Source organism: Callithrix jacchus, chromosome 5 (genome assembly GCF_049354715.1).
Source record: "Callithrix jacchus isolate 240 chromosome 5, calJac240_pri, whole genome shotgun sequence".
Taxonomy (NCBI): Eukaryota; Metazoa; Chordata; class Mammalia; order Primates; family Cebidae; genus Callithrix; species Callithrix jacchus.
The window spans coordinates 98,328,466-98,344,317 of record NC_133506.1 but is presented as its reverse complement, the minus strand read 5'-3'; the positions used below and the strand labels follow the sequence as shown (position 1 = coordinate 98,344,317).

Sequence of the window (15,852 nt, the reverse complement as noted above, 5' to 3'; positions counted from 1 at the left end):
TATCCCACATACTTGAATTAAACCATGTAGCTCCTCTTCCCATCTGACATCTACGATCTCTTCACTGGGTCTGTACTCCACAGCTATTTTACCACTTTCTGAAATAAAGTTAGCAAGGATCAATTCAGAATCTTTTTCATTTTAAAACTTCCTGCAAATAATGGTAGCACCCCATGATGAGACATTCTTTTGGTTTCTAAAAGCAGAAAACAAGGGCATTTTCCTGGAAGTTTTTTTATCTCCTCATCTCACACTTCAGTTTTTTCTTTCTTTCCTTTTTTTTTGGAGGCAGGGTCTCACTCTGTCACCCAGGTTGGTGTACAGTGGCATTGTCATAGCTCACTGCAGGAATTCCTGGACTTAAGTGATCCTCCTGCCTCAGCCTCCAAAGTAGCAGGGACTACAGGTACACACACCATTGTGCCTGGATAATTTGTTTTTTTTAGAGACAGACATGGTCTTGCTTTGTTGCCCAGGCTGGTCTTGAACTCCTGACTTTAAGTGATCTTCCTTGGCCTCCCAACGTGCTGAGGTAACAGGTGTGAGTCACCACATCTGGCCTCACACCTCAGTTTTTAACATATGTATGAAATAACTGTGTTTGGTTCAAAGAACTTTATGATCTTACAGATAGGAACTAAGGAATAATGACATAAAAAGTTTAAAATGTGGAAACAAACAGGCCTTCATGGAAAAACATAGTTGGGAAAAAAATGTGGAAACAAAAATGTTCAATCATAATATGATTAAATGGTAAGGTAACAGGTGGGGGTTAAAGTAAGTTCAAATCTGGAATAGAGACCACTGTGCTAGTAGACACTTCGCATTAGAAGCAAGGGCCAGGTGTCTACTACCTAAGAACCAAGATTTCACCAGATACAATGAACAAAGCTTCTGAGAGAGAGAACATTTGAATATTTTATTGGCAGAATGTGGCCTACATACTCTTATAGACAACAGAACTTTCTTCAAGGAAAATGAGAGCCATAAGAAGTTTGAGTGCGTGCAAGGGACACCTTCATATACTAGGGAGAGGTAAACAACCCACATATCTAGTTTGGTTCTTAAAGGTTGTTACTCAGACTTGACAGTTGATGACCAAGGAAGTAAGAATTTCACTAGAAGGGCTGTTGCTTAAGTTGGAAAGCTGAGAGCAATCAGGGGCACCTCTTAGAAGCAAATAAAGCTCTGTGGTAACTTAATTAGGATCTCTCAGTCTCTAAGCCTTCAGGGCTGTGAAGCAGAAGAGCAACTCTGTTCAGGGACTCTTTGCTAATCATCAGGTTTCCTTTGGGCACAGCCTGTAACGTTCTTGCCACTGTAGAACTCAATAGGGAATAGAATCAATGCCATTCAATAGCATGACCACTTCCAAGGCTCACAGCAAAGCAGCTGATTATTGTGTAAGAATCATACTTGCCTAATGTGTCAGTGCCAGAAATGAAAGCTGAAACTGAATTCTTGATTCAGGAAACATCACCTAATAAACTCTTCAGCAGAGAGTTTGTTTATTCAGAAATAAATCAACAATGACAATAATAGTTAATATGTCTGCTTACCCTGTAAGTGTAGTTCTTAGTTTTTACATTCATCATCTCATTTACTCTTACAATATCCCCCATAAGGTTAACTGAATTACTAACTCTGGTTTGTAGATGAAGAGACTGAAGCTTAGAGATATTAAGTATCTTCAAATCTCTCTGGCTAGAACACCTAAAATTGCATTAAAAATCTAAGAGACAGAGTTAGGACTCAAATCTATGTATCCAAAGCTTATAATAATTATTGTATATGATAGGCAAGCAATCAAAGAAGACCTAGTTTAAACATTTTCTGTGGGAACTGAGGCAAGTCCTTTCACATCTGTAAACTAGAAACAATATCTGCTGTGTTTTTTTTTTTTCACAAATGTCACAAAGAACAAATTTGAGCCTGTTGCTGTGGAAGAATTTAGCAAATAAAAGCATACTATGGAGCGCTGTAGTTATCAATATTTTTATCCAATTAACTTTTCAAAATGAGTTTCTTTGCTCACTGAAACTGAAGTACTTCAAGGATGAACAAGAGAGTCTTACCTAGAACCACAATCAACAGTTTCTGAAATGCGTTTGACAAAGCCTTCTGAATAGCAAGCTTCTGGGCTGTCTTCCTTTTCATAAGGAATGATAGTGGTCCTAAATCCAATCAAAACAAATGAATTTAAAATGCTTATCTGAGTAATAATTGCTATATGTTTAAAAAATAAAAATGCATCCACAATTCTTAGCTCATAATCTTCGTGATTACGGGCAAACAGCCCAAGGGTATGGTTGCATGGCTATGTTATAGGTATATCCTGGCAGGGCCCATTTTTACTGCTTCCATCTAGCTGGGAAGTTCCTAAAGTACTAGAAGGGAGATGGGAGCTAAGAACCTGGCACATGTCTCACAATACCCAGAGATTTCAAACTGGTCAAGGCTACACTCCTACAGACCCCACCCTCCTATGCATCAAGGGCTGGAACCACTCATTGAAAAAGGTTTGGTTGGCTGGACATGGTGGCCCACGCCTGTAATGCCAGCACTTTGGGAGGCCTTATGCAGGTAGAGGCCAGGAGTTCAAGAATAGTCTGACCAACGTGGTGAAACTTGAGGCCAGGAGTTCAAGAACAGCCTGGCCAACATGATGAAACCTCATCGCTACAAAAATTAGCCAAGTGTGGTGGCACATACCTGTAATCCTAGCTACTTGGGAGTCTGAGGTACAAGAATAGCTTGAACCAGGAGGCAGAGGTTGCAGTGAACCGATATCATGCCACTGCACTCCAGCCTGGGTGAGAGAGTGAGGCTGTCTCAAAAAACAAAAAAACAACAACAAAAAAAAGGAGGCCCGGCCAGGTGCCTCACATGTAATCCTAGCACTTTAGGAGGCTGAGGTGGGCAGATCATTTGAGGTCAAAAGTTTGAGAGCAGCCTGGACAACATGGTGAAATCCTGTCTCTACTGAAAACACAACAACAAAATAGCCAGGTGTGGTGGTATGCACTGTAATCCCAGCTACTTGGGAGGCTGAGGCAGGAGAATTGCTTGAACCTGGGAGGTGGAGGTTGCAGTGAGCCAAGATCATGCCAGTGCACTACAGCCTGGATGACTGAGTGAGACTCCATCTCAAAAAAAAAACAACAAAAAACCAACTTTGGTACAGATAAATCTGACTCCTCCATGGGCATCACCCACGGGAGCCTACTCCACTCCATTAGCCTATAGCCCTGCTTCTGACTTCAAACCCTAAGCCTGAGGGCCATAAATACTAGAAAAAAACCTCAACATTAATATCAATTGAGTACCCTTTCTAGGTATCTATATTAGACTATTTCTGCTGAAACCCTACTAAACTGAATGAATTTTTTTTTTTTTTTTTGAGATGGAGTTTCGCTCGTTACTCAGGCTGGAGTGCAATGGCGCGATCTTGGCTCACCGCAACCTCCGCCTCCTGGATTCAGGCAATTCTCCTGCCTCAGCCTCCTGAATAGCTGGGATTGCAGGCACACGCCACCATGCCCAGCTAATTTTTTGTATTTTTAGTAGAGATGGGGTTTCACCATGTTGACCAGGATGGTCTTGATCTCTTGACCTTGTGATCCACCTGCCTCGGCCTCCCAAAGTGCTGGGATTACAGGCTTGAGAATTTTTAACATTCAGTAAAAAAAAACTGAATGTTAACACAAAAGTTTATATAAATCTTTAGATGATGACCTGGCATGATGGCTCATGCCTATAACCCCAACAATTTGGGATCCTCAGGCAAGAGAATCACTTGAGGCCAGGAGCTGAAGCTCAGGCGGGACAACACAGCAAGACCCTAGCTCTAAAAAAAATAAATTTAGCCAGGTGTGGTGGTGTGCACCTGTAGTCCTGGCTACTCAGAAGGCTGAGGCAGGAGGATCCCCTGAGCCCAGGAGTTTGAGGTTACAGTGATCTATGATCATGCTATTGCACTCTAGCCTGTTTCTAACAATAATAATAAATAAATAAATCTTTAGATGGTTTTGCCAAGATAACTGAAGGCTACAAGAGACACATATTTGGCTGGGTATGGTGGCTCAAGCCAAGGTGGGCAGATTGCCTGAGCTCAGGAGTTTGGGACCAGCCTGGGCAATACGGTAAAACCCTGTCACGACTAAAATACAAAAAATTAGCCAGGTGTGGTGGTGTGCGCCTGTAGTCCCAGTTACTTGGGAGGCTGAGGCAGGAGAATCACAAGAACCCGGGAGGCAGAAGTTGCAGTGAGCAGAGATTGTGCCACTGCACTCCAGCCTAGGCAACAGAGTGAGACTCCGTCTCAAAAAAAAAAAAAAAAAAAAAAAAAAACAAACAAGAAATGAAAGACTATTTTAGCACAAAGCGAGTTCTTAATCAAAAGCTGAAAAAAACCATTACTCCCTTTTTCCTCCTAAACCTCTTGGCAGGAAGTCAGGTGTACGATTTTAAATTTAAAGGTTCAATCAGGCATCGCTACAGTAAAAATCTATATTGTAAAACAGAAAAACTCTGTTCAGGACTTCAGTAGCTCAGAGAGAGAAGGGTTTGATATGTATCTGAAAAGATACGTTTTGCAAAGTTAGAAAAAAGAGAGATTCCTTCTACTCCAAATCCCTACCCAACTCCACCCCTAATGAAAACAAACCTTCCTCCATCTTATTCACAGGCTCCTCCACCAAGCCAATGCCAGGACTCCTGCAATCATAGGATGGCAACACCAACTCTAAAGCACAGAAGAACTTCAGGCTTTGCTTCAGAAGTGGCACCACAGTATCTCCATTCGCCCTTTCTTCAAGGTCAGAAAGCTCCTGCAGCTGTAAGGATATTTAATTTAAGATCCTTCCTAGGATCTTAATGTAGGCTTCAAAATATTTTGTTATTAGAAATAAAAACTAAACTCCAGCCATTCAAGCTAACAGTTGAGGTGTCTTATGGCTTCAAAATCAAGTTAGGTTTGCAAATGAACTGCTAGATAGAGACACCCATTTTTTATTATAGACCACACAAATAGTGGAGAAAATTATGGATACCACCATTCAAGTGACTGAGATTATTAATTCTAGGCAACAGGCCAACTCAGACATGTCCATTTATCCTCAATGGTAAGAGGCCTCTCATATCTCCTCCCTACAATCCAGTTCCATACTTCTGTTTAAAGTCTAGGATTTCAGTATTGAAAGGAGAGTGTGCTTAGTGAAAGAAAATTTACAAGGTTCACCTTGATGATCCTTTTTGACCATCCATTGAAACCAAAGTAGTAATTCGCCAGTTCTTGGCATTGGGAGCTGTTCAGGGGAAGGGCCTGATGTTGAACTGCCTTATGTCTGGTGCCAAGAAGAACCTAAAGTCACAAGAGATCAAGAGATAGACTCATAAATATCATAACCCATTAGAGATTTTACTTTGGACACACCGGGATTTATCAATACCAAGTGTGCAAAGAAAATAAATTGTTAGACCAATGGAACAGAACAGAGGCATCGGAGGCAACACAACATATCTACAACCATCTGATCTCTGACAAACCTGACAAAAACAAGCAATGGGGAAAGAATTCCTTGTTTAATAAATGGTGTTGGGAAAACTGGCTAGCTATGTGTAAAAAGCAGAAACTGGACCCCTTCCTAACACCTTACACTAAAATTAACTCCAGATGGATTAAAGACTTAAACATAACACCATAAAAACCCTAGAAGAAAATCTAGGCAAAACCATTCAGGACATAGGAGTAGGCAAGGACTTCATGACCAAAACACCAAAAGCATTGGCAACAATAGACAAATGGGACCTAATCAAACTCCACAGCTTCTGAATGGCAAAAGAAACAGTCATTAGAGTGAATCGGCAACCAACAGAATGGGAAAAACTTTTTGCAGTTTACACATCTGACAAAGGGCTGATACCCAGAATTTACAAAGAACTAAAACAGATTTACAAGAACAAAACAAACAAGCCCATTCAAAAGTGGGCAAAGGATATGAACAGACACTTGAGGTCAGGAGTTTGAGACCAGCCTGGCCAACATGGAGAAACCCTCGTCTCTACCAAAAATACAAAAAGTAGCTGGGCATGGTGGTGTGTGCTTGTAATCCCAGCTACTTGGGAGGCTAAGGCAGGAGAATCACTTATATCCAGGAGGCAGAGGCTGCAGAGAGCTGAGATCATGCCACTGCACTCTAGCCTGAGCAACAGAGCAAGACTCAGTCTCAAACAAAACCCCAAAAAACAAAAACAAAACCCTCTCAGGTACATTAGGCCTTTCTTTGATTTTATTTTAAAACACTATTGTCTTTTCTGTATTTAAAAAGGACAAAAAAGACAGGATGTAGGTATATGTGCAAAAGTAGAAAAGAACACCTAAACTAGTTAACAGTCGGGGGCGATTAGGAACTCAAGGTTCTGAATTCAGTAAACAAATAAATCTAGTATGAATGCCCTCTCCTCTCACCTATCTATTGAGTTGTAGAATATTTCCTCCATTACTGTATCAAGTGATGGGCTTTATGCTGTGAAATTCCCAAAACCTAAAGCTTATGGAATGGTCTCAATGTCCAAAGAGCACTTAAAACTCATTACTTACAAAATGATACCAAGTAAATGTTTCATACTCTTTACCATACCTTTGAAATATTCGAGTGGCTATATGAAATGGTCACAGGTTAGAAACAGATCATTGTCCAAAAGTTAAATAATATCTCACAGGTAATCACTTCAGTCACAGGAAGTGGAACCAGGATTGAAGAGGGTGCTGAACAAGCTAAGGTGTTAAATAGGCTACAGAAGTGGGGGTAGTATACCTGGAGTCATTAGTTAGTAGAGTTCTCAGATATGATCAAGATTAATTCAATGAGGAATGGAATATAGACAAGAAACGGCAGCAAGATTAGCAGGAAGCAGTCAGATCAAGTAGCCAATCAGGAATGGAAATGGTCCTTGAAAAGGAAAAGGTGATTGAATTGAAGCATACAATGAGATACCATTCTGTGGATCTGAGAAAGTAAAATTGGTTGGCATGTTAATATGGAATAGGGTTTCTACAATGCGTTTAAAGAATGTTCTCATTCTCTGAGAACTGAAGGGAGTTCCAAATAGGCAGTTTGTGAGTCATCGTGACCATGATGGTGATGATGATGATAAAGTCTCCTTTATGTAACAGGTGGCAGAAGATGTGGTTATGCTTACACGTTTTAAATTCACATAAAAGTAAAATATATATGGCCGGGTGTGGTGGCTCACACCTGAGGCTGAGGCACACAGATGATTGAGGTCAGGGATTTGAGACCAGCCTGGCCAACATGGTAAAAAGCCATGTCTACTAAAATACAAAAATTAGCTAGGAGTGGTGGCAGGTGCCTGTAATCCCTGCTACTCAGGAGGTTGAGGCAGAATCGCTTGAACCTGAAAGGAAGAGGGTGCAGTGAACCAAGATCGTGCCACTGCGCTCTAGCCTGGGTGACAAAGTGAAACTCCATCTCAAAAAAAAAAAAAAAAAAGTAAAAATAGCTGGGCACGGTGGCTTGTACCTAGCTACTTAAGAAGCTGAGGCAGGAGGACTGGTTGAGGCCAGGATTTAGAGACCAGCATGGGCAACACAGGGATACTCTGTCTCTAAAAAAATTTAAAAGTAAATATAAGCAGAACTCTTCTGGCAAAGATTTCATTCATTCACTCATTTTTTAGAGACAGGGTTTCACTCTGTTGCCCAGGCTGGAGTGCAGTGATGTAATCATAGCTCCCTGTACCTTCAAACTCCTGGGCTCAAGTGATCCTCCCACCTCAGTCTCCCAAGTAGATGATACTATAGGTACATGCCATCACACCTGGCTGAAATTTTTCTTTCCTTTTTTTTTTTTTTGAGATGGAGTCTCACTCTGTCACCCAGGCTGGAGTGCAGTGGCACAATCTCAGCTCCTTGCAGCCTCCACCTCCTGGCTTCAAGTGATTCTCATGCTTCAGCCTCCTGAGTAGCTGGGACTACAGGTGCGTGCCACCATGCCCGGCTAGTTTTCGTATTTTTAGTACAGGTGGAGTTTTGCCATGTTGCCCAGGCTGGTCTCGAACTCCTGGCCTCAAGTGATCCACCTGCCTTGGCCTCCGAAAACATAGGCATGAGCCACTATGCCCAGCCTGATCTTTAAATTTTTTAGAGATAGGGTCTCACTATGTTGCCTAAGCTAAGATTTCTTAAAAAGGGACAGCATAAAAGACACGGGGTTTCGCATCAGTAGGTTGGAGTTAAACCTCAAGCTTCCAAAATTCTTGTCAGGAACTTTTTTTTTTGAGACAGGGCCTCACTCGACATGTCGCCCAGGCTGGACTGCACCTCTGCCTCCTGGGTTCAAGCAATTCTCCTGCCTCAACCTCCCGAGTAGTTGGAATTACAGGCGTGCGCCACCACGTCAGGCTACTTTTTTGTATTTTTAGTAGAGACGAGGTTTCACCATGTTGACCAGGCTGGTCTCGAACTCCTGACCTCGTGATTGGCGCACCTTGGCCTCCCAAAGTGCTGGGATTACTGGGCTGAACCACCATGTCCGGCCTCTTGTCAGGAACCTTAAGTCACTCAATCATCTTGAATTTGAGTTTCTTCATCTAAAAAAAACCAGAGAACTGGAAGATCAGTGTGGCAATGCAGCTGAAAATATTCTATAAACCAGAGTGCTGGACAAATGCTAACCTATTATTGAATTCAGCACTTCATTCCAGCGGAGCTAGGAATTCCATATTTGGACCCACCTTGACAGGAGATGTCTGAAAAAGCTGCTTCCCGTCGCATGCCTTTTGGGCTCTGTGGGCAGCCCTTGCTGAATAAAACTTAATGACGGCATAGAAACCAGGTTGAGCCACTGCAGCGTTTGGGAAGACCCGGACGGAATACAAAAGGCCAAACTGGGAAAATGCTGTGAACAGAGAATGCTGTGGGGGTGGTCCCACGCCAAGAAAGCGCATGAAATCTCCCGCCCGGAAAACAAAACCACGCATGCCCTCATATTTCCCAAACCCCTCTTTGCGAAGCATGCGATTCAAAACACTTCCCACTTCACAGGTTTTCCTCTCGAAATCCTAAACTCTAAGAAGCACTAGCAGGTAAAACGTGCTGACGGTGGAGCGGTACCTCTCTGGTACTCTAAAAATCTGTTGGGGGTAGTTAGTTGTCCGCTGGGGTCTCCCTCTAGAATTAAGAATCCTTCAGCGGAGGCTGAGGTAGGAGAGGTGCTGAGACAGGACTCTGGAACTCCCAGTCCGCGGGTGGGCGGCTTTCTCTAGCCCTCCCTCCTCCCTGGCCCCGGCTCACATGCAAAGCTTCGGCCGTGGGTCCGGAGCTCAGCTCCCACACTAGCAACGTTTTGTCACTCTCGGTGGGAACCGCAAAAGGTACCAACTCCGCCATCCGCTAACGGCCATCCGCTAACCAACTCCGCTAACGCTCGCTCCAAGCACTGCGCCTGCGCAAGGCACGCCCGCGCGTTCCTTAAAAAAAAAAAAAAAAAAAAAATGGCGCGTGCGAGGGGCGGGGCCGGCGGTCGGATCGCTCCCTCCAGCTTACTACCTAGGACCGACCTCCGAGGCTGTTCCGCTCCTCCGGCCGCACGCCCACGATCCCTGAAATGGGCTTCCATTCAAGTGCATGTTTACGGTAGAGTCCCAAAATGAGCTGACTGGATGGAAAGGTAGGGACAAGTTTATAGCAGCCAGTTTTATCTTCATTCCAGAAGGAGATTAGGTCACTAAGTATTAGCACCACCTACTGAGCTTGTGGGAAATAACCACAAAAGATGCAATATTTCGACTTAAGAATTTTAAGAGTTTAAAATACACAAATAAAATATAACTCGGCCTGGCGTGGTAGCTCACTTCTGTAATCCTAGCACCTTGGGAAGCCGAGGCAGGCAGATCACCTGAGGTTGGGAGTTCAAGACCAGCCTGACCAATATGAAGAAACCCTGTTTCTACTAAAAATACAAAAGTTAGCCGGGCGTGGTGGCTCACGCCTGTAATCCCAGCTACTCAGGGGGCTGAGGCAGAATGCTTGAACCCGGGAGGCAGAGGTTGCGGTGAGCTGATATCGCGCCGTTGCACTTCAGCCTGGGCAATAAAAGTGAAACTCTGTCTAAAAAAAAAAAAAAAAAAAAAGGTATAACTAACTAAGCCATTAACAGTCTAGCATGAAATCCCTAAAAAGAATTACCTATTTGTCCTACGTGATTCTGGTGAATTGTGTATGTGTACTTGTGGGGGTTAGATGATGTGCGAGTTTGGAGGTATGAGTTAGGAGGAGAGATTAATGAAAAAAAAAATCAAAGAATAGGTCCAAATAGGGCACCAACATTGGATCTGATGGTGTCTGAGAAGGAGTAGGTGTCATAATCAGCTATGTGGTGGAGCAGTATAATCACCTGGTGGGTTCATCGTACCCACTGCCCAGAAAAGCTGATTTACTGAGACAGTGTTATTGAAGTAGTGTTTCATAAGCATCTAATCAGCTAAATAGAAGGCTGGAGTTTTATAATTACTCAACTTAGCCTCCCTGAAAATTTGGAAGCTGGTGTTTTTTTAAGGATAGTTTGGCAGTCAAGGGGTTAGGGAATAGGAAATGCTGATTGGTTGGGTCAAGGATGAAATCATAGTGAGTCAGAGCTTGTGTTCTTGTGCTGAGTGAATTCTTGGGTGGGGCCCACAAGACCAGAGGAGCCAGTTTGCCAATCTGAGTGGTGCCAACTGGTCCATCAGAATAAAGGGTCTGAAAAATACCTATAATACCAGTATTAGGCTTTACAAATAGTAATGTTGTAAGGAGTTAGTGAGCTTGCCTTAAGGAGCATGGGTACAAATCAATGGATGAGTCCCCAGAGAGATCCCTGCCTACAGGGTCAGTGTCTCATCCACACATAACATAAAAAGCAGCCTGGGAAAAAATTTAAGCTACAGGCACTCATAAGGGAACTAGCATAGGGTGTTGTGCCTGGAGACATGCCCACAGCTGCACAGATGGAAAAACCTCTGGCCCATTTGGATAAAAACTTGCGCAAACCTCCAGCTTACTCAGATAAAGGTATAAGGCCCCTTTGTCCTTTGTATAGTTAGCAGGCTCCCAGGACAAAGTTGCTTCTCCTTTTGTGGGCATGGGCACAGTGGACTCTGGTGGGTTCTGGGGCAACTCTCCTTTTGGGGTTGTAAGTCCAGCCTCTAGAATCATCATTTCAGCCTCTGCTGATAGGTCCTGGGCCAAGCTAAACAGCATCTAAGAATTTTCAGCTCCTGACTGTCCGACCTACCCTCTGCGGGAAGACTGAGCTCGTTCGGAAAAAACCGGACCGCAGGCTAGAGGAAATTCCTTAAGTTCAGGCTTTATTGAGAGGAAAGAGCCTCCGGGCAGGCCAGCCGGGACGAAAAGGAAAAATGGCCGCGCCGCTCAGAGGGGCAGGGTTGTTTTATAGGGGGCTGAAGGGCTGGGGGGTGGGGAAGCCAAAAGCCGAGGTGGTGGGCAACTGTTGGTCAGTTTGAACTGCTGGGCGGGAAGCTGGGCGGCGGGAAGCTGGGCGGCGGGAGGGCTAGGGCCGGTATGTAAAGTGAGAGATAAGGGAGCCTCTTTGTGGGGGAGGGAAAGAGAGAGAGATTTTGCGGTAGGGGCAGAGTTTTCCAAACATTCCCGACTCCTTAAAGAAAAGAAAAAGAGGGGGTCAGGGGCGTCGGTTGTCTCTCTAGCTACTTCCTGCTGACAAGGGTCGATGGGGGTTCTGAAGAGGTCTCTTTTCTTAACGAGCCTGGATGTTCGGGGAGAGGTCTGTTCCTTGCACTCGTTCAGGGTAGGGTTGGAGCAGCATCTGGTGGATGGTGACTCGAGTCAGTTCTTGAAAGCGCCGCTATAGGAACTGTAGAAAGCAAGGAGCAATAAGTAAGATTAGGCAAACAGCTACTAGGGGCCCAAGCAATGGGGACAAGAGGGTATACATAGAGGAAGACCACCACGCCGTGGCTTCAGCCGAGAACTTCTGACTCTGCAGGTTAGTTTTGAGTTTCTGGAGGCTCTCGATTCGGGTTTCTACTAGGCCGGATTCATTGATGTAGTAACAGCACTCTTCCTGTAGGAAGATACAGGTCCCTCCTCGTTCAGCAGTGAGCAGGTCCAGGGCTCTTCGGTTCTGCAAGGCAACTTGGGCAACTGAGGTGATCTGTCGTTGGAGTGATGCTAAAGACTCAGTAGAGTCATCAATAGCCGCTTGGAGTTGTGAGGTCAGTCGGGCTATGGCCAGGTGAGAGTGGACTAGTGCCCCTCCTCCTAATCCTGAGTAAAGTAGGGGAGGTAGCCGTCTAGAGGAGTAGTCTCTGGCGGTGGGGGAGTTGAAAGCAGGAAGGGGCAACCATACAGCAGCTCAAATGGGCTAAGCTGTGATGGGCCCCGGGGGCTTGCTCTTACTCTGGTGAGGGCGATAGGAAGTAAGGTTACCCAGGATTGGCGGAGCTCAAGCATGAGCTTGGTCAGATGCTCCTTTATTAGGCCATTGGCCCGTTCTACCTTACCAGAGGACTGGGGATGGTAGGCGGCATGTAGCTTCTACTGAATTCCTAGAGAGGTAGAAACGGCATTAGTGACTTTGGAGATAAAGGCTAGGCCGTTGTCTGACTGTATGGTAGCTGGGAGTCCAAAGCGTGGGATGATGTCTTGAATGAGATGAGTGGCTACTGTCCCGGCAGACTCAGAGGCTTCAATCCAGCCTGAAAAGGTGTCAACAATGGTTAGCAGATACCGGTACTGTTTGTGCTTTGGCATATGGGTGAAATCAATTTGCCAGTCTTGGCCAGGTAGGAACCTGCGTAGCTGATGAAGCTGGCGCCGGGGATGACAGGAACCCTGGGAATTAGTTTTCACGCAGACAGTACATGAGGACTGATCTTCCTATATGGTACTGAGGAAGCTGTGGGGGTGAAAAGGTGGGTTGAGGAACTGGTATAAGGCTTTAGGCCCAATGTGGAGTGAATTATGGATGTCTTGGATTATCTGGTACCTTTGCTTTTCAGGGAGGATGAGGAGGTTATGCTTGAAGGCCCAGTCATCCTTGAACTGTACCCCGGGGGTAGACTGGAGGGTCTGGAGTTCTGAGGCAGAGTATTGAGGGCTAGGAGAAAAAGGCTGTGTGGGCTGGCGGTGGGGAAGGTTATGACGGCCTTCAGCTTTGAAAGGATGTCTCACCCCAGAAGGGGAACTGGGCAGGTGGGGATTACTAAAAAGGAGTGGGTGAAGGGAGTGGAGTTATATGAGCACATGAGTGGTGGGGTTTGATAGGGGATACTCGGGGTCCCATCGATTCCCATGACTAAGACCTGGGAAGGGGTGAGATGGCCAGAATAAGAAGGAAGTGCGGAGTAGGTAGCCCCCATGTCTTGTGACCCTAGGCTCGGCGAGGGTAACCGGAGTCGGAAAGCCAGGGCCCCGCTAGTCATCTAGCAGCCCTAGTAGACTGGGGAACGGAGCTCCCTCGGAGGTCGGCTCCTGGCAAGCAGGCTCCTCCCTACTGAGGGTGACCGCCGGCTGCGTAACGCCAGTGTGTCTGTTTTGAGGAACCGGCACGCTGGGGAAGCTGGGGCAGTCTGACTTACAGTGTCCCGGGAGCCGACAGATAGGGCAAGGCTTAGTTGGTGGCCGTGGTTGTGGACAGGCTCGGGACCAGTGTCCTTCCTTTCTACATTTGAAACATGCCCCTGGAGGGGCATGGGTTTCGGCCTTGGGCTTCTGGTTCCCTGCCGGCCTTAGAGCCGCCACTAGGGCTTGGGTCTGGAGGGCAGCCTTCTGCTTCATGCGAGTTTGGCGGGCAGCCTCAGCCGCATCTTCCCTGGCATTGAATACTTTAAAGGCCATTTTTACCAGGTCTTGGATGGGAGTCTCTGGCCCCTCTTCTGCTTTCTTTAGTTTCTTTCTTATGTCGGGTGCTGATTGGGAGATAAAATGGGAGGCTAATACAGTGGCCCCGTTTTGGGAGGCTGGATCTAGTTGAGTGTACCGGACTAGGGCTTCTTATACTTGAGTGAGGTATTGGAATTCTTTAATATAGGTGGATGGGTTGGCTGAGAAGGATCCTAAACGTTTCTCAATTTGGGACAGGTCTTGGAGTGAGAAAGGAACATGGACCCTGATTAAACCTTCTGCGCCTGCTACTTCTCGGAGTGGGGCCAGGATAGCTGGCTGGTGAGAGCGGGTGTGGGCCGCCACCAGAGAGGCAAGAGGAAGTGAGGCCTCTGAGGGAGGGGGCTCGGAGGGAGTAGAGGAAGAGCGAGGCATGGCCTCTGAGGTAGGAGGTGCAGAGGGAGTGGGGGAAGGGCGTGCCGTTGATGGCGAGTGGTTGCTGAGATTGGCAGGAGAGGACAGATGTTCAGGCAGATCCTCCGGTGAGGAGTAGGGAGGGGGAGAGGTAGTGGAGGAAGATTTATGGGGGGTTCGAGATAAGAGGATTTGGTAGGTGGAGCAGGAAGAACATAGGTTGGGGTGGGTACGGAGGTCCCAAAAAGCCTGGACGTAAGGAATTTCATTGTCCTTGCCCGCGCGGCGACAAAAATCGTCGAGATCTCGGAGGGTGTTGAAATCAAAAGTGCCAGTCGGGGGCCAATGTGACTGGTTACTGAGTTTGTATTGGGGCCAAGCCACCTGGGACAGGAAAATAAGCTTTTTCTTTCTGAGGGTTTGGGAATATCCCAATTTGGTAAAATTCGCAGCAAGCACCCAAGGGGGGTGCTCAGAGGTATTTTGGACTCCGAATTTCCCATGGCAGGCGCAGCTACAGACTCTCCGGCGCGGATGGGCAGATGCAACGAAAAGGCGTCCCCGTTCGTTGCAAATTCCCCAGAGTACAATTAAGTACGGGAAAGGGAAGCGGTCAGAGGGGCGTCCCCCGTCTGGCGGCTGTCCCTCGGAAGGCTCCTGGAGCCGGAACGGAAGACTACCTTGGCTCGGCCGAGACTAGGCAAGGAGTCCGTGCGGAACGCCGGAGGGAGCAACTGCACCATGCCGTAGGAAGAGGAGACGGGAAGCGGGGGAAGGCAAAGCAAGAAAAACTTGGCTTACCTTAATCGGAAAGTGGAGGTGGCAGGGCCAGTGTTGGGTAGGTCGGGGAGGGGGGCCGTGGCCGGGCCAACGGCCCCAGCTCCCGTCCCGGGTTTCCGGCACCATTTGTCCGACCTACCCTCTGCGGGAAGACTGAGCTCGTTCGGAAAAAACCGGACCGCAGGCTAGAGGAAATTCCTTAAGTTCAGGCTTTATTGAGAGGAAAGAGCCTCCGGGCAGGCCAGCCGGGACGAAAAGGAAAAATGGCCGCGCCGCTCAGAGGGGCAGGGTTGTTTTATAGGGGGCTGAAGGGCTGGGGGGTGGGGAAGCCAAAAGCCGAGGTGGTGGGCAACTGTTGGTCAGTTTGAACTGCTGGGCGGGAAGCTGGGCGGCGGGAAGCTGGGCGGCGGGAGGGCTAGGGCCGGTATGTAAAGTGAGAGATAAGGGAGCCTCTTTGTGGGGGAGGGAAAGAGAGAGAGATTTTGCGGTAGGGGCAGAGTTTTCCAAACACTGACTGGTCTTGGGCCAAGGCTCCTGGCCAAGTTGAGTTCTCCAAGACAGCTGGTGGACTAAGTCATTGCTCCCCTTTTCTAGTCCGTAAAAACCCTGGACCCAGCCTCATAGGGGGCACCCATTCTGGCCCCCACTCTCTGCTTGCAGAGAGCTTTCTTCTTTCGCTTATGAAACTTAAGCTCTAACCTCACCTTTGTGTCCACACTCCTTGATCGTCTTGGAGGTAGGACGAAGAATTCTGTGAGTTATCTCAGACAACTGGAGACTTATATCTTGGTGCA

At 46.6% G+C, this 15,852-nt stretch overlaps 1 protein-coding gene and 2 long non-coding RNA genes across 28 annotated transcripts in view; 1 reads left to right on the top strand and 2 right to left on the bottom strand.

Annotated features, from left to right (window-relative positions):
- Positions 1 to 9,743, bottom strand: part of RDM1 (RAD52 motif containing 1) — a 40,702-nt gene extending 30,959 nt beyond the window's left edge. For 12 of the 22 annotated variants that reach the window (XR_013535737.1, XR_013535740.1, XR_013535741.1 and 9 more), the window contains exons 1-6: positions 9,583 to 9,743; positions 8,758 to 8,937; positions 5,240 to 5,362; positions 4,667 to 4,835; positions 2,076 to 2,174; positions 13 to 98 (exon numbers count right to left, since the gene is read on the bottom strand). Coding sequence is in view for 8 of the 22 variants with exons in the window: in XM_035300795.3 (XP_035156686.3) it covers positions 13 to 98; positions 2,076 to 2,174; positions 4,667 to 4,835; positions 5,240 to 5,362; positions 8,758 to 8,937; positions 9,583 to 9,729 (804 nt within the window). In the remaining 14 variants the exon portion in view is untranslated. Of the gene's footprint in view, positions 1 to 12; positions 99 to 2,075; positions 2,175 to 4,666; positions 4,836 to 5,239; positions 5,363 to 8,757; positions 9,470 to 9,582 lie in introns of those variants that run through there. The other 10 variants (XR_008481581.2, XR_008481583.2, XR_013535744.1 and 7 more) reach the window with 4 other exon arrangements.
- The window catches only part of LOC144582638 (uncharacterized), a 37,596-nt gene continuing 30,720 nt past the window's right edge, over positions 8,977 to 15,852 (top strand). For 3 of the 5 annotated variants that reach the window (XR_013535752.1, XR_013535749.1, XR_013535751.1), the window contains exon 1: positions 9,563 to 9,692. This is a non-coding gene — a long non-coding RNA (uncharacterized LOC144582638). Of the gene's footprint in view, positions 9,109 to 9,562; positions 9,693 to 10,679; positions 11,075 to 15,852 lie in introns of those variants that run through there. The other 2 variants (XR_013535750.1, XR_013535748.1) reach the window with 2 other exon arrangements.
- LOC144582639 (uncharacterized) lies at positions 11,350 to 15,332 on the bottom strand. The gene is made up of 2 exons (XR_013535753.1): positions 15,080 to 15,332; positions 11,350 to 12,738 (listed from the first exon to the last, which is right to left on the bottom strand). It is a non-coding gene; the product is annotated as an uncharacterized LOC144582639 (long non-coding RNA).